Source organism: Rana temporaria, chromosome 6 (assembly GCF_905171775.1).
Source record: "Rana temporaria chromosome 6, aRanTem1.1, whole genome shotgun sequence".
NCBI classification, from domain to species: domain Eukaryota; kingdom Metazoa; phylum Chordata; class Amphibia; order Anura; family Ranidae; genus Rana; species Rana temporaria.
In genome coordinates this window covers 1,813,452-1,839,759 of record NC_053494.1, presented here as the reverse complement: position 1 = coordinate 1,839,759, position 26,308 = coordinate 1,813,452, and the positions used below count along the sequence as shown (strand labels likewise).

The following is a 26,308-nucleotide window of genomic DNA, read 5'->3' as shown; positions in this document are numbered from 1 at the left end:
CATTTTACTGCTTTTTCTTTGTTAATGACTTTTTATAGTAAACAATAAATACTACACTGTGGCAAATATCTTTTTCATTGCTGGTGATTTTGTCTGGATGTGAACATCATTTAAATGGAGTTTTAATACATTTTATTAAAGAGCGGATTATCCTTGTAATCCTGGTTGGATACTAAAGGAATAGAGTAATTATTCCCTGGAGGAGTGGCAAATTATATAAGCACATTGAGCTGTCTTATAATTTAGAAAGAAATTGAGTCTGGTGAGTGTGTGCTTTCTCTATTGGTGGAGGCATGGCACCTTGGAGAGATTATATGGTGAAGGATTTGATACATGTCAACATGGATGACAATATTTTTCTGCACACAAATTTGGACTTTGTTCTCTTTATAATTATTACTCTTATTCTTTTGGACACATTCATTCGCACTAATGCCACGTACACACGATCGGAAATTCCAACAAAATAAGTCAGATGTGAGCTTTTGGTCGGAAATCCTGACTGTGTAGGCTCCAATGGAATTTTTCTGTCGGAATTTCCGGCAAGAAAAATTTGAGAGCTGGTTCCCAAATTTTCAGACGGGAAAATTTATTTTTGGAAATTGCTATCGTCTGTATGCAGTTCCGACTCACAAAAAAACATGCATGCTTGGAATCAATTTGACGCATGCCCGGTATCATTGAACTTAATTTTTCTCGGGTCGTTGTAGTGTTGTACGTCACTGGGTTCTTGACAGTCAGAATTTTGTGTGACTGTGTGTATCCAAGACAAGTTTGAACCAAGATTCCGTCTGAAAAAAAATCACAGTTTTCTTGTCGGAATTTCCGATCGTGTGTATGGGGCATAAGTGTTATGAATGATAGTGTATATTTTATTTTCTAAGTGCTGCATTTTGGCTTTTAAGATGTTTTTGTGCACTGGTACACTGTGACAGATGTTGACGATCCACTGGGGAAACTGAAAGATATTGATGTTGCAATGGGACACTGACAGAAGTTGATGTTGCAATGGGACACTTTTGAAGATCTTGATGTGCACTAATACACTGTGACAGAGGTTAATAGGACACTGGGACAGATGTTTTTGTGCACTGGTACACTGTGTCAGATGTTTATGGTCCTCTACAAACAGTGCCAGATGTTGATGGTCCACTAGAGACACTGGCAGATGTTGGTGATCCAATGGCACACTATTTCAGATGTTGATGGGACACTGGGACGCCGTGACATATGTTGATGGGACACTGTGACAGATGTTGATGGGACACGGTGACAGATGTTGATGGGACGCTGTGACATATGTTGATGGGACACTGTGACAGATGTTGATGGGACACGGTGACAGATGTTGATGGGACGCTGTGACATATGTTGATGGGACACTGGGACAGATGTTGATGGGACACGGTGACAGATGTTGATGGGACACGGTGACAGATGTTGATGGGACACTGTGACAGATGTTGATGGGACACGGTGACAGATGTTGATGGGACACTGGGACAGATGTTGATGGGACACGGTGACAGATGTTGATGGGACACGGTGACAGATGTTGATGGGACACTGTGACAGATGTTGATGGGACACTGGGACAGATGTTGATCGGACACTGGGACGCCGTGACAGATGTTCATGGAACACTGGAACATATGTTTATGGGCACTGTGAAAGGTGGAAAGACTTAAACACTGTAAAAGATGATGCTTGGTGCACTGTTTACAAATGCTGCACTGTGTGGGATCTGTGTGGGATCTGTGTGGGATCTGTGTGTAGCTACACAGTAAAATCAGCAGCTACGCACAAATCCCTGACCAGGCTGCAGTGATCTGCTCACCCTCTCCTCACTGAGCGCTCTGTATGAAAAAAAAGGAGGTGTTACAGAGGCCCATGCCTCTTTTTATATTGTGTGATGGCTGTGATTACACATATCCATCACATGATCAGGAGTTTCAATCAGAGAATCCATGATTTGATCTGTGATGTGCTGTTTCCAAGGGACACAGCAGTCACAGAGAGCTCCCGATGCGCGCCCTAGAGAGCATGCTTCTGGGAGGGTGTCCATAAATGTATGAGCCACGCTGTAGCTGTCTTTTGGCTATAGCGTGGTTGGGAAGCAGTTAAATACTGGAAATTAAAAAATGATTTTATTTTGATTGGAAGAATGTGGAATCATTCAGCAGTCATAGTGCTGAGTATAAAGTCAATAAGAGGCAGACAGACACCAGTCTTTAAGAGGTTAAGTATGTTGGCATGATGGAAAATATTAAAACATTGTTTACACGGGTTGCTCTGAGCTTTAGATGTCGGCATTGAAATCAAACTCACCACATTTATGCAAAGTCAATCATGAGACGGATTTCTGAAGACTATTTCCATAATTCCAACTCTAATTCTATCATTCTGTCTGCTATCACTGGACGTGTCCCGTCATCTCTGTCCGGAGATCACACCAAACCTCAACATGATGTCTCCAAATTCCTTATCCATTTTATTCTCTTCAGTCTTGGCACTCGGCTTGGCGATCCCTTCTAACACTTGTATTGTGATGGGTAATCTGGACATCATCAGAAAGAAAGGGAAGTTGAGTCCCTCCGATGTGATCTTTCTGGGGAAGGGAATTGTGAATATTCTCCTCCAGTGTTTGCTGAGCCTACAGGGAATGTTCTATGTCTTGTGTCTGGAAATCTTATACATTAGACCACTATATGTGTTTATGAACACATCCATTTACTTCCTAATGTTTTACAACTTCTGGTTGACCTTCTGGCTCTCGGCTCATTACTGTACCAGCATCACCAATCTCAGCTATGGGTTCTTCATCTGGATAAAGAGAATTGTGTCCAATTTCCTGAGTCACCTTCTATTCCTGACAGCACTTGAGATGTTCATTGTGACTGTCCCGGGCTTCTGGGCTGTGTATGGAGAAAGTATCCCATCTTCTGAGAACAGTACAGAAGACTCTGTTATCAGGCACCATTTCAGTCTTCCGTACTTTGTGGCTGCAAACACCCTAGGCTGCATTCTTCCATTCTGCCTTAGTCTTCTGTGTCTGGTCCTCACTTCCTCCTTTCTGCTCAGACACGTCTGGAGGGTGAAGAATAACGACTCGGGATCAACACGTCCAAATCTTCAGGCTCATGTCACGGCACTGAGGACAATCTTCTTCTTACTTCTCATGTTCACAATTTTCTGCATGTCCCAAGTGCTTCTGTTTCTTCAACAATCCACAGTGTTTACACTGGTGATGCCAGCAGTCAGTTGGAATTTACGATTATTATCGCCATTGGTTGAGGCCGCTGTCATCTTCCAGGCCAGCAACAAGCTGAGAAGGATCATTCTGAGAAGATTCTGGACCAGAAGCAGGAGGCTTAAAATGTAAAGTATTCTTTCCTTGAATGTCTAAATACAGTAAAATCTTGGTTTAAGAGTAACTTGGTTTGAGAGTGTTTTGCAAGGCAGGCAAACATTTTAAAAAAAATGTTGCCTTGATATACAAGCGATGTCTTGATATACATAGCCTTCTATCACAACTGAGTATAAAAGAGAAGAGAGGTGCCTCTTATGCCGCGTACAGACGGTCGATTTTTGTGATGAAAAAAAAACGAAGTTTTTCAAACTTCATTTAAAAAAAGACATAGCATAAACACCATCGTTTTTTCCAATGTTCAGCACATACGACGGCACTCTGTTCCATTCAAACTCGAGTCCTAACTTGCTTCTGAGCATGGGCGGGTTTAAAAACGTTGTTTAAAATGTTGTTTTAGCTACACACGGTCATTTTAAATGACACAAAAAACGACGTTTTGAAAAACGACATAAAAAATTGAAGCATGCTCGAATTTTTTTTTGTCGTTTTTCAGAAGACATAAAACAAAGTTTTCCCCACACACGGTCATTTTAAATGACGTTTTTGAAAATGTCGTTTTTTTTCACAAAAAACGACCGTGTGTATGCGGCATAAGTGTAGCTATATGGTTACATTTAATAAAGGTAGAACACTTGAGGCGCCTCTCTTCTCTTTTATACTCTGTAACTCCTGCTGGATTTTGCTTCCCCTTATGGAGGCTGCCATCCCTAGTGGTTGGTTGTGGTAGTAGCAAGAAATTAACAACTACATTTGAAAAAAAAAATGATTTTTCTTTTTACTATTTTGGGACAATTTTTACTTTGATAATAAAAAAAATATATATATATCCATTACCATTTTTTTACCACCAAATTAAAGCCCAATTTGTCCTGAAACAAAATGCGGTATAATCCACCCGGATACACAAAGTAGTTGTGATGAGATGTCTGATTTTACTAACACAGGTCAAAGTTGGAAAATTGGGCTTAGGAATTAAGGGCCAGATTCACGTAAAAATGGGCTACGCTGCGGCGGCGTAACGTATCCCATTTATGTTACACCGCCGCAAGTTTACAGCGTAAGTGCCTGATTCACAAAGCACTTACCTGTTAACTTGCGGCGGCGTAGCATAAATCCGCCTGGCGCAAGTCCGCCTAATTCAAATGGGGCGGGGACCATTTAAATTAGGCGCGTTCCCGCGCCGAACGTACTGCGCATGCTCCGTCCCTAAAATTTTCTGACGTGGATTGCGCTAAATGACGTCGCAAGGACGTCATTGGTTTCGACGTTAACGCAAATGGCGTCCATCCAAACGATGTGAAATTAAAAAATTTGACGCGGGAACGACGGCCATACTTAACATTGGTTAGACCACCTAGAGGGCATGCTTAGTTTTACGCGACGTATCTCTACGGAAACGATGTAAATTTAGAGCGACGGGCAAAGCGGACGTTCGTGAATCGGCGTACCTAGTCATTTGCATATTCTGCGCTGACCGCAATGGAATCGCCACCTAGCGGCCGGCCTAGAATTGCAGCCCAAGATCCGACAGTATAACACAAGTTACACCTGTCGGATCTTAGGGCTATCTATGCGTAACCTGATTCTATGAATCAGGCGCATAGATACGACAATCGTATCTCAGAGATACGACGGCATATCATTTTGTGAATCTGACCCTAAGATTGTTATTTTACCCTTAGGCGCAAAGGGGTTAATTTGCAAATGAGCATATGGATATTAACGGAAGTTTCAAATTTGTTAGGTCCCTTTCACAGCGGGGTGGGGGCGGCGTTGGAGGTAAAGCACCGCTATTTTTAGCGGCGCTTTACTGCCTTTCTTGCGGAGATTTTTTACCACTAGTGGGGCACTTTTAACCCCAGCCAAAAAGAGTTAAAACCACCCACAAAGCGCTGCTGTATTGGCACTTTGCCGGCGGTTTGGCCGCGCTGCCCATTGATTTCAATGGGCAGGAGTGGTGGGGGAGCGCGATACACATCACTCCTTCGCCGCTCCAAAGATGCTGCTAGCAGGAGTTTTTTAACGTCCTGCCAGCGCATTGCCACACACTGAGACCGCAGGGGGGTCGTTTTTCAGTCTCTATTTTTAGCCCAAAAGCACCTGAAAAATATTTCAGTGTGAAAGGGGTCTAAAGCTTTCTAGGGGGTGAGGATTTAAGTCCTTTATTCAATCAAAAATATTCATTTCTAGGCAGCTCCACAGAACTTAAATGAAAAAAAAAAACATAATTTAGTGTTTCCTCCTTTTTACTCCTACTTCTCCTTCCACCCCTACACCCTCTCCTCTTTTTTCCTTTTCCTTTTGGTATGGGACCACCCTCTAATAAAAGATTGGGGAGGTGGTTGGAAAGGTCTCTAGGAGTAATTAGGTCTTTGGAGTGTGGGATAGTAATCCTTAGGATAATGATTATGATTTACCCCCCAATCACGTGATGGTGCTTGTGATCTGTATTGAGGGGTGTAAAACTTGGGGTCAAAGGTGCAAAATCGATTTTGCAGGGGGGCGAGGGCTAAGGTAGGAAGGAGGTCTATCTATTGGATAGAAATTCCTACCTTCTATAGGTGGGTATCTCCTCCTGGGGGTATAAACCACTTCTCCAGGTTTTACAACACCCCAAGTTCTATCGGTGTTTCCCCTTACCCTTGTGAAGAAGAATATAAGGAATATCCCTCTGGTTGGTCTTACTAGGTTGGGTGACCTGGGGTGGAAAGTGGAAAGAAAGCAGAAGACAGAAGCTGAAGCAGTTATTGCTTCCTTTACAACCATTGACAGCCAGAAGCTTTCACATTTGCCCATGCTGTACTTATGTTTGGGGAAAAACAAGGAAGAAGGAGGGCGCACCGACCTTGTGCATTACCAATAGCCCTCTGGTTGGTTTTACTAGGTTGGGTGACCTGGGGTGGAAAGTGGCCAGGAGGCAGAAGACAGTAGCTGAAGCATTGTCACTGACCTTGTGCATTACCAATGGTAAAATATTTTATCAAAAGCATAAAAGCAATATTTATACTCACAAACAAGCATGTAAAAAGGCTTGTCAATTAGTCAGACTGAGTCCCCTGACACCTGCAGACAGGACCTAATGTTGAGGGGATCAGATGGTACCCCAAATGGCTGATGTGTTTCAAGGGCATACCCTTTTCCTCAGAGCCTAGATGGTCAATGGCTCGTCCCTCCTAGTTGCCCTTATATGTATCTACGGCCCAGGTGACAATCACCCAGATAGGTCAAGCCCACATGCGGAAACTAGCTCTGCCCAGTGAATCCAATTTAATAAATGTAATAAATAAATAAATAACAACTCCCATCAAGACGTCATGGGTGTATATTGCACTGGGATTAGTCTGAATCCCCCCCCCCCCAAGGGTGAGCCAAATCTTGTACTGGGATTAATGTGGGAATAAGTCCCCCCCAAAAAACTACTTATGTTTGGACCAATCACTGAGCTCATCCCTAGTCTAGAACCATTACTGTTCTCTATGTAAACAACACAAAATCATAAAAAATATCATTTATACCTGTAGATAACATCACCATGCTTTATGCCAGAAACATAGTAACAGTACAGAGCTAAGAGGGAGAAGGCACAGAATACAAACTGTACTGCATGTCACCAATAACACCTAAAAGCTGAATTTAATCTGATAACCGAAAAATATATTTGTTTGTTTTTGGCAGAATGTGGAATCAATAGTCACAGTGCTGAGTGTATATAATACTCTCTAACAGACAAACAGCCACCAGTCCTGAAGAGGTTAAGTACATCGGTATAATGGAAATTATTCAAAAATTGGATTCACAGTTTGTACTTTGGACGTTGGTACCAAAATAAAACTCACCACAAATATGCAAAGTCAATCATGAGACGGATCTCTGAAGACTTTTTCCATAATTCCAACTCTAATTCTATCATTCTGTCTGCTATCACTGGACGTGTCCCGTCATCTCTGTCCGGAGATCACACCAAACCTCAACATGATATCTCCGGACTCCATCACTTTTTTAGTCTCTTCAGTCTTGGGACTGGCCTTGGCAATCCCTTCTAACACTTGTATTGTGATGGGTAATCTGGACATCATCAGAAAGAAAGGGAAGTTGAGTCCCTCCGATGTGATCTTTCTGGGGAAGGGAATTGTGAATATTCTCCTCCAGTGTTTGCTGAGCCTAGAGGGAATGCTCTATGTCTTGTGTCGGAAAGTCTGTTATGTGACAGAAGTACGAGGATTCATGAAGACATCAGGATACTTCTTAGCATATTACAACTTCTGGTTGACCTTCTGGCTCTCGGCTCATTACTGTACCAGCATCACCAATCTCAGCTATGGGTTCTTCATCTGGATAAAGAGAATTGTGTCCAATTTCCTGAGTCACCTTCTATTCCTGACAGCACTTGGGATGTTCATTGTGACTGTCCCGGGCTTCTGGGCTGTGTATGGAGGAAGTATCCCATCTTCTGATAACAGTACAGAAGACTCTGGTAAAACTTTCCATAAAATGTTTTCCTATTTTGTGCCTGCAAACATCCTAGGTGTCTTTCTTCCATTCTGCCTTAGTCTTCTGTGTCTGGTCTTCACTTTCTCCTTTCTGCTCAGACACGTCTGGAGGGTGAAGAATAACGACTCTGGATCAACACGTCCAAATCTTCAGGCTCATGTCACGGCACTGAGGACAATCTTCTTCTTACTTCTCATTTTTACATTTTTCTGTGTGTTTCAAGTGATAGATTTTCTTGAAATTTCCTCACTGATAACAGTCTGTTGGAATTTACAATTATTATCTCCATCGGTGGAGGCCGCCGTCATCCTCCATGCCAGCAACAAGCTGAGAATGATCATTCTGAGAAGATTCTGGACCAGAAGCCAGAGGAACACAGAGACTTAAAATGTAGAATATTCTTTCCTTGAATGTCTAAATACAGTAAAACCTTGGATTGAGAGTGTTTTGCTTAAAATGTAGAGAATCCTTAATTTTAATGTCTAAATATAGATTATAAACTTTTAGTTTAATAGTGTGATAGTGATCCTCATCAAATGTTTCTAAAGAAAAAGCTTGTTTTGTTTTCTATAGAGGGTGTAAGGGTTGTTTCTCCTGTAATTTTCTTATTACTGTCTGTATTTCTCACTGGGGTCATTCCCCCTCTTGGTGTTTCCCGGTGATCATTGTCACTGAGGCCGAAAGTGATGAGAAAATCCTACATTTTAAGTTGTCAGCAGAACAGAAATAGAGGGGAAATCTCCAATGGGGACACCTGTTATGTTGACAACTCTCTAAGAGGGGTTTACCATACCATGCAGGGTTAATTGCCCCCCCCCCCCAACAACAAAAAAAAGTGAGCAGGCTGTGCTGATGCCGACCCCCATCAGCCAGTGCTGACAGGCTCTCTGTGAAGGGACCCAGGCAGAGCTGCAGCTGCAAGGGATTTCCACCCCTCCTTCTCCTCCTTGAGCCGAGCAACTCTCATTCACCCGGCAACAAGAGAGGATTATGGGACATATAGTCCCAAATACCAGCATGCCCCGGACAATTCCCTGAGTGTGTACCGCAGCCCCAAACATGCCGATCAGGAGGAGGGGAGAGGAGGACAGTGAGAGGAGAAAAGGGACCACAAAGTTGTCAGGTGGAGGGAGCCAGAGAGAAAGTGCCAGTCATTCTACTATATATCCCCCAAGGTAAGAACTTACCTCCAGGTGGGGGGTGAGGGGGGGATACAGGCTTCAATTGAGGTACAGGACCTTATCACTGGCTGCTCCCACCCTGTCCTCCCTTCCACCTTGCTTCATCCACCCTTTCCTCCCCTCTACCTGGCTGTATCCACCCTGTCCACCCTGTCCTCCTCTCCACCTGGCTGCTCCCACCCTTTCCCCCCCTCCACCTGGCAGCTCCCACCCTGTCCTCCCCTCCACCTGGCTGCATCCACCCTTTCCTCCCCTCTACCTGGCTGTATCCACCCTGTCCACCCTGTCCTCCTCTCCACCTGGCTGATCCCACCTTCTCCTCCCCTCCACATGGCAGCTCCCACCCTGTCCTCCCCTCCACCTGGCTGCATCCACCCTTTCCTCCCCTCTACCTGGCTGTATCCACCCTGTCCACTCTGTCCTCCCCTCCACCTGGCTCTTCCCACCCTCTCCTCCCCTGCACCTGGCTGCTCCCACCCTCTCCCCCTCCATCTGGCTGCATCCACCCTTTCCTCCCTTCCACCTGGCTGCATCCACCCTCTCCTCTCCTCCACCTGGGTGCATCCACTCTGTCCTCCCCTCCACCTGGCTGCTCCCACCCTCTCCTCCCCTGCACCTGGCTGATCCCACCTTCTCCTCCCCTCCACCTGGCAGCTCCCACCCTGTCCTCCCCTCCACCTGGCTGCATCCACTCTGTCCACCCTGTCCTCCCCTCCACCTGGCTCTTCCCACTCTCTCCTCCCCTGCACCTGGCTGCTCCCACCCTCTCCACCCTCCATCTGGCTGCATCCACCCTGTCCTCCCCTCCACCTGGCTGCATCCACCCTCTCCTCTCCTCCACCTGGCTGCATCCACTCTGTCCTCCCCTCCACCTGGCTGCTCCCACCCTGTCCTCCCCTCCACCTGGATGCTCCCACCCTGTCCTCCCCTTCACCTGGCAGCTCCCACCCTGCTTTTCCCTCTACCTGGCTGCATCCACCCTATCCTCCCCTCTACCTGGCTGCATCCACCCTGTCCTCCCCTCCACCTGGCTGCTCCCACCTTCTCCTCCTCTCCTCCCCTCCTGCTCTCATCCTGTCCTCCCCTCCACATAGTTCATCCTACTCTGTCCTTCCCTCAACCTGGCTGCTCCCACCCTCTCCTCCTCTTCACCTGGCAGCTCCCATCCTGCCTTTCCCTCCACCTGGCTGCATCCAACCTGTCCTCCCCTCCACCTGGCTGAACCCACCCTAATTCTATTTGAGTTCCTCCACCAGCAAGTCCATACTTACCTCCTCCCTCACTACTGGAAGTCCAGACAAAAAAAGTCAGCACTGGGCTCCACACACCTGCACACATACATCCTAAAGAGCTGGGCATGGAAGAGCTGGGCAAGGGATGTTATTTAGGCTGTCCCCTATTAGTACCCCTCACTCTAGTGTCTTGCTCTGTTCCCAGAAACTGCATGCCATTTAATCTGTGCTTACCCTGATCTTTCTTCTGCGCTGAATCATGTACCCTTCCGCCTCTTATCTGCTCCTCTCGGTCCTGATCCCAGTCCTGGTTCCCCATTCCCATCTGTTTCCTGCATCTCCAGTTTACCCGGTTGATCTGTGTTCCCCATTTTGTGTATATATTGTATATTAGTCAGTTATATATAGAGGCTTTCTGTTACTCTGTTAGGGTGCTAGTTATATTTTTTGTCATTGGGGTTCACTGATCTCTTTATGTTTGCTGTCTGTTCTGTGTTCAGGTGTTTGGATGTTTCACTGTAAATAAATCTCACTTAAAGCGTTCCCAGTCTGGTTTCATCTCCTGAATGTAGCTACACAGATTTGGCCATCCCTGCTGCTGATTCCTAACACCCGCAGTTGATCTGGAGGGAATTAGAAAACCTATTTATAAAGAATGGTCCAATTTGCTCCAACTGGGAAAAAATCCTCTAAGGCAGAGGTTCTCAACCTCAAGACAAGAACCCCCAACACGCCATGTTTTGGGAATTTCTCTTAGAAGAGCTGCCCAAAATACAAAGCCATTGACTCCGATTTAAAGCACCTGTGCAAGATAAAGGAAAACCTGCAAACATGGCCTGTCGGGGGTACTTGAGGACAGGGGGGTAGATTCAGGAACGATTTACGCCGGCGTATCCGCAGCGTAAATTCAAAGCTACGCCGGCGTATCTATTTTCTGTATTCAGAAAGCTAGATACGCCGACATTAGCCTAAGATACGACTGGCATAAGTCTCTTACGCCGTCGTATCTTAGGGTGCATTCTCATGCTGGCCGCTAGGTGGCGCTTCCGTAGTTGTCAGCGTAGAGTATGCAAATTACATACTTACGCCGATTCACAAACGTACGTGCCCCCGGCGGTAGTTTTTTACATTGTTTGCGTAACTCGTTTTCGGCGTAAGGCTGCTCCTGCTATTAGGAGGCGCAGCCAATGTTAAGTATGGACGTCGTTTCCGCGTCGCGATTTGAAAATTTTACGTTGTTTGCGTAAGTCGTCCGTGAATGACGCTGGACGCCATTTACGTTCACGTCGAAACCAATGACGTCCTTGCGACGTCATTTACTGCAATGCACGTCGGGAAATTTTAGGGACGGCACATGCGCAGTACATTCGGCATGGGAACGCGCCTAATTTAAATGATCCACGCCCCCTACTGGATCATTTGAATTACGCGCGCTTACGCCGGCCCCTTTTACGCTACGCCGCCGCAAATTACGGAGCAAGTGCTTTGTGAATACAGTGCTTGCTCCTGTAATTTACGGCGGCGTATCGTAAAGACGATACGCTGCGCCACCGTATCAGTGCGCGCCCCTACCTGAATCTACCCCAGGGTTGAGAACCACCACACTAAGGCCCACAGACGATCATTGGGTCAACATTCCATGGCTAATTACCTATGAATACTAATCACTTGCTGACACGCTCACAATAAATGTACTGCAAGCGGGCAGCAGCTATAGGCTTAGAGGCATACCTGTACCTGTACCTGAGCACATGTGCACTAGCAAGTCCCCTGGGCTTGTGACCTCTGTGTCCACAGTGCTCGGTACCCTGGTCACTGCGAGTGGCCGGGGTGTCATGTGATCGCTATGATAGAAATCACATGATATTATGTAAGCAAGCTGTCATGAATTTCTTTCATTCGTGAACAGCTTGCTTATTGTTGTAATGCTGTGATTGGCCCACAGCTATCACATGGTACCTACCTGGGCCAACAGCAGCACCCTGTACCATGTGATTAGTTGTAGTCAATGACAGCATGTCAACAGTAAGCAAGCTGTCATAAATGGATTGTCACTCTCAAGTCAGTTACAATGGCTTTATTGCATGCCCTACTTTAAAAATCACAGTAGGGCTTATTTTTGGGGTAGGGCTTTTATTGCATGTCCTACCTTAAAATCGCAGTAGGGCTTATTTTCGGGGGTAGGACTTTTATTGCAGCACTACCTTAAAATCGCAGTAGAGCTTATTTCTGGGGTTCTGGGGTAGGGCTTTTATTGCAGCCCCCCCCTTAAAATCACAGTAGGGCTTATTTTGGGGGTTCTGGGGTAGGGCTTTTATTGCAGCCCCCCCTTAAAATCACAGTAGGGCTGATTTTCGGGGGTAGGGCTTTTATTGCAGCCCCCCCCTTAAAATCACAGTAGGGCTTATTTTGGGGGTTCTGGGGTAGGGCTTTTATTGCAGCCCCCCCTTAAAATCACAGTAGGGCTGATTTTCGGGGGTAGGGCTTTTATTGCAGCCCCCCCCTTAAAATCACAGTAGGGCTTCTTTTCGGGGTAAGGCTTTTATTGCAGCCCTCTCTGAAAATCACAGCAGGGCTTATTTAAAGTGTTGGGTTTTTATTGCATCCCTTATTTTTGTGGCAGATCTTATTTTCTGGGGAAACATGGGGCCCAGATTCACAGCGGAGCTACGACGGTATCTCAGATACTCCGTAGTATCTCTCAGAGTATCCATGCGACTGATTCATAGAATCAGTTACGCATAGATATCCATAAGATCCGACAGGTGTAATTGTTTTACACTGTCGGATCTTAGGATGCAATACCTCGGCCGCCGCTGGGGGTAGTTTGCGTCGTAAACCAGCGACGGGTATGCAAATTAGTAGTTACGGCGACCCACAACGGTTTTTCGCGTTCGCTACATCGCTGCTAGTCTAGTTTCCCGTCGCAAAGTTAGTCGTCGTTTTTGGTGCCCTAACTTTACACAGCACACGTATGTGCTGTATAAAGTATGGCCGTCGTTCCCGCGTCAAAATTTGAAAATGTTTCCTTCTTGCGTAAGACGTCCGGGAATACGGAAGTACGCTACACACGTCGCCGTTTCTAAAAAATTATGTCACTTCGCGCAAAGCACGGCGGGAAATTCAAAAGGGAGCATGCGCAGTAGGTCCGGCGCGGGAGCGCGCCTAATTTAAATGGCACACGCCCCTTTGAATTACGCGGGCTTATGCCGGAGGCCGCCAGCGGAAGTTTTCTCGCAAGTGCTTTGTGAATCAGGCACTTGCGATGAAAACTTGCGGCGGTGTAACATATCTATGATACGTTACGCTGCCGCGATTCTACGTGAATCTGGGCCATGGTATCTAGGAATTTTCGTTCAAATTTCGCACCATTAGTGGGCTACAGACGATTTTTGTGAGGTCATTGAATTTGAGTTATCGGGCATGTTGGATTTTTTTTACAAAAGTAACGTTTTTTTAATCAATGATGGGAGAATCGTGCAAGAAATGAAATTGAAAAAGAAATGTGCAATAAAGGAAAATTCCAGGAAAGAAAAAGAAGATTTCCAGCCACAATTTTTTTTGTAGCAACAGGAGGTGAAATTGAAGCCAATCGGATCAGAAAACACACAGAATTTCAGATTTTTAAAAGAAAATTCTTTCGAAATTTGACCCGTGGTGTCTGATTTGTTCACCGCAATGTGAAAAGAAGTAGACAGTCCAACGTATTTAGTAAGAGGCGTTGCAAGTCTTTTGAATTTGTTATTATCTGTCACAATTTCTTGGAAAATTAAGAAATAAAAAATAAATTTGCACATTTTTTTAACTTTTAACCATCTGTCACCAGTGCAGTACGGGGTCATCATATCACTGGTGTTGATCAGAGACACAGGGGCCCAGATTCAAGTAGAATCGCGCAATATTTGCGTGGGCAAAGAGCAATTTTTTTTCTCTGCGCCCACGCAAATATTGCGCTTTGCCCGCGATTCACGGAGCAGTTGCTCCGTAAATTGCGCGGGCAATATGCTAAGCAGCCGGGCGCAAGGCTGCCTAATGTAAATGATCCCGCCGGGGGTGGGAATCATTTAAATTAGGCGCGCTCCCGCGCCGAGCGAACAGCGCATGCTCCGTCGGGAAACTTTCCCGACGTGCATTGCGGCAAATGACGTCGCAAGGACGTCATTTGCTTGTAAGTGAACGTGAATGGCGTCCAGCGCCATTCATGGTTCACTTACGTAAACGACGTGAAATTTGAACGTCGCGAGCGGGAGGCGCAGCTATACTTTAGCATTGGCTGCGCCTGCTATTAGCAGGAGCAACCTTATGCTAAAGGCGCCGTACGGAAACTCCGTACCTTGCGTACGCAGGGCCCGCGCAACTTTTGTGAATCGGTGGTAGTATGCAATTTGCATACTACACGCCGATCACAAAGGCCGCGCCCCCTAGCGGCCAACGCAAGAATGCAGCCTGGGATGTGAAGGCATAAGGAGGCTTATGTTTGTCACATCCTAGGCTGCAGTCGGTGTAACGAGGTTCCTGAATCAGGAGCACTCGTTACACCGGAGCAAGTAAGCACTTGCGCCACGCAACTATGGTTGCGCGGGCGCAAGTGCTTCTTGAATCTGGGCCAATGTATTTTTTTTAACACACTATGACCAGAGCAATTCAGTGTTACTGCTAGAAGTCGCCAATCGCCACCATTACTAATAAAAAAAAAAAAATAATAAAAAATGCCATAAATCTATCCCGTAGTTTGTAAACAATATACATTTTGCACAAACCAGTCAATATACGCTTATTGGGAAAAATAATTGTTTACCAAACATATGTAGCACAATACATATTGTCCTAAATTTATGGAGAAATTCGATTTTTTCCCCAATTTTTTATTGGATGTTTTATAACGGAAAGTAAGAAATATATATATATATATATATATATATATTTTTTTTAACTGGTTAAGACCCGGACCATTATGCAGGTTAAGGACCTGGCCCCTTTTTGCGATTCGCCACTGCGTTGCTTTAATTGACAATTGCGCGGTCGTGCGACGTGGCTCCCAAACAAAGTTGGAGTCCTTTTTTCCCACAAATAGAGATTTATTTTAGTGGTATTTGATCACCTCTGCGGTTTTTATTTTGTGCGCTATAATCAAAAATAGAGCGACAATTAAAAAAAAAATCAATATTTTTTACTTCTTGCTATAATAAATATCCCCAAAAATATATAATAAAAAATAGTTTTCCTCAGTTTAGGCCGATACGTATTCTTCTACATATTGATTGAGCCATGGGGGAGCAGGGAACCAGATGAGCCGCTCGAGACGGCGTGCATGTCAGCTTGGAGCGCGGCGTGCCGTCATCGCATCGGAAGTGACGTGGGGAGCCGGGTCAATGGGATGACGCATTTCACAGCCTCTGCTGATAAAACAGCGAAGGCTGTGAAATGCATAATCCCATTGGCTGGCCCGGCTCCCCACGTCACTTCCGGTGTGACGACGGCACGCTGTGCTCCAAGCTGACACGCACGTCGTCTCGAGCGGCTCATCTGGTTCCTTGCTCCCCCGTGGCTCCCTGAAGTTCCTGAGTTACTGGACCTCCGTTACATCCAGCGCTCCTGTTGGCTGAGGAATGTGGATCGGGACCAAGGAATCGCTGACCACCCGTAGTGACATCGGGCCTGCATCTCTATCTACATGCCCTTTTTACTTCTTATGTTTGTGAATAGTCATTTGGCTGTCTGTGACATATCATTCTTTTAATAAATCTTTTCCTTACTGCACTTAGATTGGCGCATCTCTCTCTTCTTCTACAAAATTGCACTGATTACTGTGAAAATGACAATTGCAGTTTGGGAGTTAACCACTAGGGGGCGCTAAGGGGTTAAGTGTGACCTCATGTGTGTTTCTTACTGTAGGGGGGCGTGGCTGGACATGTGACTTCACTGATCGTCATTCCCTAAACAGGGAACAGACAATCACTGACAAGCCACAGAGAAGAACGGGGAAGGTGTGTTTACACTCACCTCTCCCCATTCTTCAGCTCCGGGGACCGATCGCGGGACACCGGCGGAGATCGGGTCCACGGGTCCCGCGGGTGCGGTCACGGAGCTTCGGACCGGGCCGCGAGCCACGGCTGGGCTTCTTAAAGGGGATGTACATGTACGCCCTTGTGCCCAGCTGTGTCATTCGGTCTTGTATATCGCTGTGCGGCTTTCCTTAAGTGGTTAATTGACACTTTTTTTTGGTTTATAGCGCAAAACAAAAAACGCAGAGGTGATCAAATACCACCAAAAGAAATCTCTAATTGTATACTATTAGCTTTAAAATGTTACTAAACCCACAAAAGTAACATCAGTCTGTATATACAGAATAGCATGCTTCTAATTCCCTGTACACACGACCAAACATGTATGCTGAAACTGGTCCGCAGGCCAGTTTCAGCAGACATGTTCGGTCGTGTGTAGGCGCGAGCGGGCCGAATTCCAGCAAACATTTGCCCGCCGGGCCTTTTCCCAGCGGGCAAATATTCCTGGACGTGTTTTAAAACCGTCCGCTGGAATCCTGCCCGCTCGGACATGTACGGTCGTCAGTACAGACCTACCGTACATGTCCGAGCGCCCGCCGTCCCTCGCATGCGTCGAATGACTTCGACGCATGCGTGGAAGCCTTTAAATGGCAGGCCCGCCAACGTCGCCGCGTCATCGCCGCGTCATCATCGCGGCGACGACGCGGACACGCCCCGCGTAGTGTTTACGCGCGGACTTCTGTACGATGGTTAGTACAACCATCGTACAGAAGCCCTCTGGCAGGCATGTACGGTGAAAACGGTCCGACGGACCGGTTTCACCGTACATGTTTGCTCGTGAGTACCCGGCCTTATACTCACTGTGAGTTCATCCTCTACGTTGTGTAAAGGCGGTTTTCTCCTGTCTTCTCTGATCCTTCCCTTCTTACAGAGTCCCCAAACCATCTATGGATAGTACAATGGGTAAGGGGGACAAGCTGCACATGCTCAGTTTGGTGAGTATTGCTAGCGAGTTTTTCTTTTCTTGGGATTGTGCATGTGATGAGCACAACACTTCCAAATAAGAACGTTCTATAAATGCTGATTGGTTGATGTTGTTCCTTCATTGAAGGTCATTTTCTTCCAGAGTGGATCCATAGCTCAGTGGTGAGAGAGATCTTGTAACAATAACCTTTATATTATATATAGAGGAAGAACGATCCCCAATAATCTGAGGTCGCAAAGTGTTGCCGGTCAGGAAAGATCCATCGAGATTAATTGATTTGTTTTTTATATCAACTTCTAGTATTTCCCCCCCAATAGAATCTACTGACCATGGAAGGCTCATTGTTGGGGGGAGGGATGGGGTTGGAGGATGTTACAGGAAAAGTGGATCCAACTGTTTTATCCGAGAAATCTTCATCCCCCATTACCTGTCCATGAGATGTGTGTATCGGGATGTTGGGTGGAAAAATACGGATGAAAACACAAAGACCAGGGCATGCTGTATGATGACTTTATTGTATATAGAAGGTACACACAAGTTTTATTTTACATGTTTCCTACAGAGGGGATCGAAAGTTTGGGCACCCCCAGGTAAAAATTTGTATTAATGTGCATAACGAAGCCAAGGAAAGATGGAAAAATCTCCAAAAGGCATCAAATTACAGATTAGACATTCTTATAATATGTCAAAAAAAAGTTAGATTTTATTTCCATCATTTACACTTTCAAAATGACAGAAAACTAAAAAATGGCGTCTGCAAAAGTTTGGGCACCCTGCAGAATTTCTAGCATGCAAAGCTGAGAGCTGCCAGTGTCATGGATTGTTCTCAATCATCGTCTGGGAAGACCAGGTGATGTCAATCTCAAAGGTTTTAAATGCCCAGACTCATCTGACCCTCCCCCAACAATCAGCACCATGGCTTCTTCTAAGCAGTTGTCTAGAAAACTGAAAGTGAAAATAGTTGTCGCTCACAAAGCTGGAGAAGTCTATAAGAAGATAGCAAAGCGTTTTCAGAGGTCAATATCCTCTGTTCCTCGGAATGTAATTAAGAAATGGCAGTCATCAGGAACAGTGGAAGTTAAAGCAAGATCTGGAAGACCAAGAAAAATATCAGACAGAACAGCTCGCAGGATTGTGAGAAAAGCAATTCAAAACCCACATTTGACGGCACGATCCCTCCAGAAAGATCTGGCAGACACTGGAGTTGTGGTACACTATTCCACTATAAAGAGATACTTGTACATTTAAATATACCTGGGGTGCCCAAACTTTCGATCCCCACTGTATATATGTTTTATTATATTATTATTATTTGTATTATTATCAAAAAAAAAAATATATATATATATATATATATATATATATTTTATATATATATGTTTTATTGTATAATTATTATAATTTTATTGTTATTATTATTATTATTATTACGTTTTTATATATTTTTCTTTATATATGTTGTATTATTATTATTAAAATTTTCTTTAAATATTTGTTCTATATATGTTCTATTGCATAATTAGTATTATTTTGTTATTATTATTATTATTATTATTATTATTATTATTAGTATTATTATTATTATTATTATTATTATTATTATTATTATTATTATTATTATTATTTCTTTATATATTTTTCTCTATATATTTTCTATTATATTATTATTACAATTTTTTTTATATTTTTCTATATATGTTCTATATTGTATAATTATTATTAATATTATTATTATTATTACAATTAAAAAAAAAATTATATACAGAAAAAACCTTGGTTTGAGAGTAACTTGGTATGAGAGCGTTTTGCAAGACAAGCACGTTTTTTTAATACATTTTGACTTGATATACTAATATAGTCGTATAAAAGAGAAGAGAGTCGCTTCTAAAGCCTCGTACACACGGGCAAGAATCTCGTCAGGAAAAAAAAAACTTTGTTTTTCCTGACGAGATTCTTGGCAAGAATCTCTTGCCGCCCGAGTGTACAGACACTCCATTCAAAAGAACCGTGGTTATTGACATCACCGTCATCTTGCTTCATCCTACCTATGCCGTGGAAGCTACCGCGCATGCATTGAAGTCATTTCGAGCATGCGCAGGTTTCCACGGCGACAGGTAAGTATACAGACGCTCGAGGTTCTCGTCAGGAAACAGGCCGACAAGATTCTCAACGAGAAAATAGAGAGCAGTTTCTCTATTTTACTCATTGAGATTCTTGGCGATTTTGCAGATGAGATCCCTCAAAGCCTCGTACACGCTCTTGGTTACTCAGAAAACCGTGCGTGTGTACAAGGCTTTAGTGTAGCAATATGGTTATATTTAGAGAAGGTACAACATTTAGCAACTTATTGCGACACTTATGCCCCCATACACACGATCGGAAATTCCGACAGAAAAAGTCAGATGTAACGGAAATTCCAACCATGTGTAGGCTTCATCTGACTTTTGCTGTCAGAATTTCTGCCAGCAAAGGATTGAGAGCTGGTTCTCAAATTTTCAGACGGAAAAAAAATTCCTATCGGAAAATCCAATCGCCTGTAGCAATTCCGACAGGCAAACTTGCTCAGAAACAGTTAAACGCATGCTCGGAAGCATTAAACTTAATTATCTCGGCTTGTCGTAGTGTTGTACATCACCGCGTTCTTGACGGTCAAAAGTTCAGGGAACTATTGTGTGACTGTGTGTATGCAAGACAAATTGAGCGGAAATCTGTCGGAAAAAAAACATCTAAGATTTTTCTGATGGAAAATCTGATCGTGTGTAGGCGGCATTAGAGGCGCCTCTCTTCTCTTTTATACTCTGGAGCTCCTTCTGGATTTTGTTTCTAATCCTCTTGTGGAGGCTTCTATTTGTGGATGGAAAATTTAAGTTTACACAACCAATCACGTTGCTATGATCTTTTTGTATGGACTATAAACTGATGGACCTATAAATAAATGGTTGTGGAACGAATCATTTGAGTTTTCATTATTTCTTATGGGGAAATTTGCTTTGATATACAAGCGCTTTGGATTACAAGCATGTTTCCGGAATGAATTATGCTCGCAATCCTAGGTTTTACTGTATATGTTCTATTGCATTATTATTATTATTATTATTATTATTATTATTATTAATATTATTCAGAGCTGTACAAACTAGAGACCTTATAATATACGTCCTTTTTTAAATATTTTCCCGATTAATTTACCAACAAAATTTTCAAATTTCTGTAAATTAGAGTCACACTGTTGGGAACAGAACCCATAAAACTTGGTTTTGGGACATAAAGTGAGGTTGGATCCCCCCAACAAGGACATGGAGCTCCCAGCAGAAGATCTAACCTTCAACACTAATGAGATTTGTATTTTTATTTTTCTCTCATTGTCTCCTCAGTGGAGATGATCTCTTCACTTCCGGTCCCAATGATCTCATTGTAGTTGCCGTTCATTATTAAGATTTATTTATATCACAAATGTAACAGCACAACCTCTTTTAGTTACTGACGCATTGTCTACATATTTTGCTTTTCAGTTTCGGGTTTCCGTGGATTAAAATGAGACTTTGAAGAGTCGGGTACATCAGGGCAGTAATCCAGGAACACAACACACACGTATCATTTCGGAATGAAGTTAGTAGAGATACCATAACTACAAGATAACAAGTCAAGTCCAGGACAAGTCTCATGATCATTATCCTGGTGGCCCGGATGTGTCCCTGGAGCTGAGATGACGTTAGGTGAGACTCACTGAGGTTTATCCTCCAGACGTGTCTCAGCAGTAATGTGACACATTGACCGATGCAGAGACAAGTCAGAGCGAAGGGAAGTAGACATCCAAAGAACGAGTTACATACAGTAAAACTTAAATTCATTTTAATCTCATAAACACTCCCATTTGTTAACAAAGTTCCGTTTTGTATAGGATTGACTTCTGTTAACCAGAAAAACGGCAAAGTGATGATGATTGAGCCAAGAAGTGACCCCACTATGAGCTGAGGAACAGAAGACAGGAACGTGGCTTTCATCCTCAGGAGATAAGGGTGGGAAAAGTTCACCAATCGGACAAAGTAGAACATGGAGAGCCAAGTGGTGTTCCAGGTACTGACATAGAAGAAAGACAACTCTAGAGTAAGCATTAAATTAAATATTTTCTTACCATGGTTAAGGGTCATCTCAAAAATACCCAGCATGCCATCAGAGGACAGGCAGACCTGCAGGAAAATATTGGAAAGCGTTGTAGACATTTGGATTTGGTCACAGACAACAGAATTTCTGCTCTTTTTCCATTGTAACAAATACAAAGTCAGAAGTAAAGAGTTGATCATTGTCCCGGAGAGACCTGTGAGAAGTGAAAACACAAATATGAACATTTTCAGAGCCGTGACCATCTTAGAAGAAGGAAGAGTGATTGTTGAGTTCTCCTTCTGCAGAGATAATCTGGATAAAATAATAGTCCAGATATAAAGTGAAATTTGTCAGAAGAGATTCAGAGAAGACGTATCATGGAATGAAAATCTCTCCAGGATCCGGTTGCCGGGTTTGATGGGCAGAAAACGTCTCATCAGGTTTCATATGAAATGATTTGCTTCCTCTGGTCCTTGTTTGGTTTGTACCGGTGAGCTCAGGAACATATTCAAAAGAAATAAACCGCATTCTATGAATAGACAATGCTGACCACAGTTTTGCTTATCATAGCATCTGCCTCGAGTCTGGGATGACCACAAACATAGATGTCTACTGAAATAGATGTAAACTCCAACTGGATGATATTTGGTTTGCTCTCTGCACGGAGTATTATAAACCATTGAAAAATAGGAAAAATACAGCGCTAACATGTACTAAAAAAAATGTAAATATAAGCAGCAGCTAGAAGTGAGATACACACTTGGTAAGAATGAAAGAAGAAAGATATAGCCGTGCCGGCTGACCTATAACATACAATAATGAACCAACACTAATATTGATAAGAGTATGATAATACCATACTAAATAAATTAAATGATGAAAATAAAGTCCCATCCATGTGCATGTAAAGAATGTCCAATATTCGAAAATCCGTGAACTTAGAGGTACATAAATTAAGTGAAATCCGTGATGTTTTCCACCATCATATAACTGTGCCACCACCACATGAAATGTGCGCTTACCACGAGGCAAGCAAAATGAGCTTGCGGCTAAACCCAGCCAGGGCAACTTCGGGTGGACCAATGGATGGAAAGGAAGTATACAGAAATGTGGCTGGATGTCTCGATCATAAGGTCTCATATGAGGTGGTCAGATGTTACCAAAAAGGAGAGAGGAACTCACCATAGTGTAAATCCGATATAAAATGAAAAAATCACACAATACCAACAAATCTTCACAAAATAACTAGAATCGCAACTGGGTACGCATGTAGCCCATTATTTGCCCTACCGACCAGCCAAGTTTGGTTTTTGCCCCTGTGGAAACAGAGGGGGGAATATTGGGGACCAAATTTTGCGATTCTAGTTACCGGTCACACTAGGTACCCTCCATTCAGGGTAATCGTGATCCGGAACCATGGGTCACAAAAATACCACACTTCAGGGTGCTGTAGGGGACATCGAGGGGTACCCACACACCGAGTTTGGGACCGGTACCACCACCGGAAGGTTTCGGTAACCGGAAAACTGCACTTTGAAACAGTATAGCTCGAAAGCGGTTCACCACAGAGAGCTCCAGGGGGTCTCAATAGATTGCCCCAACGCTTTCCAATTTTATGAGACCCCCCTCGTATTTTTAGGCTAGTATTCGGTAACCGGCACACACCCACCGCCTCGGCTACGGGTCCTAAAAATACACCAACACCGAGAGGTGGTAGCCACACTTCTCCCAGATTTAGTTTCCGAAGGAATAGTCAAGGGCACCGATGCCCGACCAGTGCCCAAACACAACCGGCGAAGAACCGTTTATATTGGGAGTCTACGGCGGTTAATGTTCGGATTAAAATATTCGTGGCTCCCCGGTCTTACATTCTCCGGTAACCAAACTTGGCTGGTCGGTAGAGGAAGTAAGGGGCTACATGTGTACCCAGTTGGGGCAATCTAATGAGACCCCTGGAGCTCTCTGAGGTGAACCGCTTTCGAGCTATACCGTTTCAAAGTGCGGTTTTCCGGTTACCGAAACCTCCCGGTGGTGGTACCGGTCCCAATAAACAGTAATAAATTATATTTGTTTCATATATCTATGACCTTTTTTATTCTTACAGGTCGATTTAACCTCAAATTTTATATTCTCCCATTTTCACAATATAGTATTTCCAAGATGTTTTTCTACATTTTGTATGCTATATTACTGTTCTACAACATTTAACTCCTCCATTTATCATACTATAATTTAAATTTGGGTATTATTGTTACCACCTGTTGTAATCATTTATTGTTCATATTGCCTATGCTTATTATTTCAATAATAAACAAATCTGACAAAAAAATGATAAAATCACACTTACAGCAATAAGGTAAATAAAAGCAACAATTAGCCAGCTGGTTAGTGAACGCCCATCCGCTCACATACTCAAACGCAATGATGTCAGCATGCCAACTCCTCCCGACGTGCGTCACTTTAAAAAACATTTATAAACCATTGCCTTATTTTCACTTTTTTCTCCTTTGTTACATTTCGGTGCTACGGATCTCCTGCCACCACTCTCTCTTTATATGCACTCCAGTGCTGACTGCACAGCATTCTTTGGGGTGGATTTCCTGATGGTGACAACAGTGGTCCATTCTTGTGTAATGTGTACTGAGGCTGCCACTTGTAGTATCCATGCTCTTCTGTGTTGGTACTATGTATCATTTACTGTTGGAAGGCAACATGTTTATTTCATAATACAAGATGTGTTTGAAATAAGAACTCTTGAGTTTTCTTTCTGATTGTTTCAACCAGGTGTCTGGAATTTCACTCCCTGGAGGATACAGGCAAATGGCCCCCAAGTTGGAATGTAACCAGTTAACATCAAAGCTTTGTAGCATATCAGAATCTGCATCTGAAAGTTAGCAAGTTTAACAACGGCTTGGCTCAAGCCCACCTGATGTTATATGTGTGATTACAGGCTTCAAAAAGAACAAGGGCTGGCTAACACAGATGACAGCCCAGTGCGCATAGACATGACACATTGACAATGCTGCCCCTAGTGGCCAATACGGCAAGACGGTCAGTAATTTAATCTATTGAGAACGACTAACTCTTGGCAATATGTTATTGGATAGGAGGCAAGTTGGGGTGGTTACGAGTGGGTGTGAATGTATGGTTAAAAAGGGCACACAGAAGAGAAAAAGTCCCTTTTTTTCTTTTTGGCTCCTGGCTTTGGCCTGAGCCTCATGGCTCTGGTCCTCTTTTGCCATCCAGAGCCCAGCCAATGAGATATAGTGATATAAACTTTTATACTATTTGATGCTAGCATATTCCTATTTTCTTGGGAAATAAATGAAAGATATCGTTTTACTAAGCAGTGTGTTGACATTCATAGATAACCTTATATAATTGTGCTTATCAGAGTCTTAATAGACTAGATAATTTTAGGTGTAGACAAGTTAATACATCTATACAATAGACAGAGGGAATACGTAAACGCCTTTCGGAAGAATATATATATAGTTTAATAATATTAGTTTGTATATTGCAATATTTACTTAATTTACTCATTCAAATGGGTGAGGGGAGCAGTATTGTTATTAATAAAAGGGACCTCCTGATTTTAATAAGCACCCCACTTACAGACCCCCCCACAACCACTTTGCCAGGGTTGTAGGAAAAAACCCTTGTCCTCCTCAACAACACAAAAGTAAAGAGAGTGCCCATCCACCCTAGTGTAATCAAGCTTATTAAGAGTGTAGCACCCTCTAGTTAGTGAGGTGCTAGAGTGAGATTTTTCTCTGGCAGTGTAGGTAAATTTAGGCAGGTTGCTAGGCCTGTTTGTTTTCATTCTGGGCTGGGAGTGGCTTAGGGTAACAGCTGATGACCCCCAAAGGCAGCATCACTTCTTGGTACCTCCCTCTTTCTTCTAGAAAGTACTGGAAGGTGAAGAGGAGGGGAAGAGGAGGGGAAGAGGAAGGGACGCGAGGTGGAGCTGCGTGGAGTATCCTAAGGAGCCCTGACCAATACCCAACTTGGATTGGCACTTTGGCAGGGGGCAGGCCTCCTTAAATACCTGGGGCCAGCCCAGCTGGGGGGAGTAGTCAGGTGGAAGAGGCACACGGTCAGAATTTCCGACAACAAGATCACATCGAACTTTTCTTGTCGGAAATTCCGAATATGTGTACGCAGCATTAGAGATAAAAGGTACTATGGTCACTAGATACTGGAAAATTACATTTTATTTTGTTTGGCAGAATGCAGAATCATTAAAGGGGTTGTAAAGGTTTGATTTTTATTTTCTAAATAGGTTCCTTTTCCTTCGATTTCCCTTCTAAAAAAAAAAATTCTGAATTTCTCACTTCCTGTTCCTCCTCAGTAAGCTTGCCCCCATCATCCGAGTCGTTCTGGCTGTGGGTTAGTCAGCGCGCTCGCAGCGTTTTGTTCACAGCATCTCCCCGCAGGGATGTAGTCCCAAGGGAGGGGGCGAGCATGATGACTAACCCCCAGCCAGAACGACTCGGAAGATGGGGGCATGTTTACTGAGGAGGAACAGTAAGTGAGGAATTCAGACAAAGAAAAAAACATTTAGAAGGGAAATCGAAGGAAAAGGTAAGTGAACCAACAATGCACAAGCTTAAAGGAACCTATTTAGAAAATAAAAAACAAATATTTACAACCCCTTTAAGTTTACTGCAGTGTATAAATGATAGCCAATGAGTGACAAACAGCCTCCAGTCCTGAAGTGGAGAATTATTTCAGTAGAATGGAAATGAGTCAGAGATTGTATTACACGGGAAGTTCTGTACTTTAGATTGACATGAAAATCCATCGCGGTTATGCAAAGTCAATCATGAGACGGATCTCTGAAGGCTTTTTCCATAATTCCAACTCTAATTCTACCATTCTGTCTGCTATCACTGGACGTGTCCCGTCATCTCTGTCCGGAGATCACACCAAACCTCAAC

The 26,308-nt window shown here is 43.7% G+C and overlaps 1 protein-coding gene across 1 annotated transcript; it reads left to right on the top strand.

Moving 5' to 3' along the window:
• The first annotated feature begins 7,342 nt into the window (after positions 1 to 7,342).
• LOC120942764 (taste receptor type 2 member 40-like) lies at positions 7,343 to 8,248 on the top strand. Its single transcript, XM_040355690.1, has one exon. It carries the CDS (start codon positions 7,343 to 7,345, stop codon positions 8,246 to 8,248), a length of 906 nt encoding a protein of 301 aa, XP_040211624.1.
• The last annotated feature ends 18,060 nt before the right edge of the window (positions 8,249 to 26,308 follow it).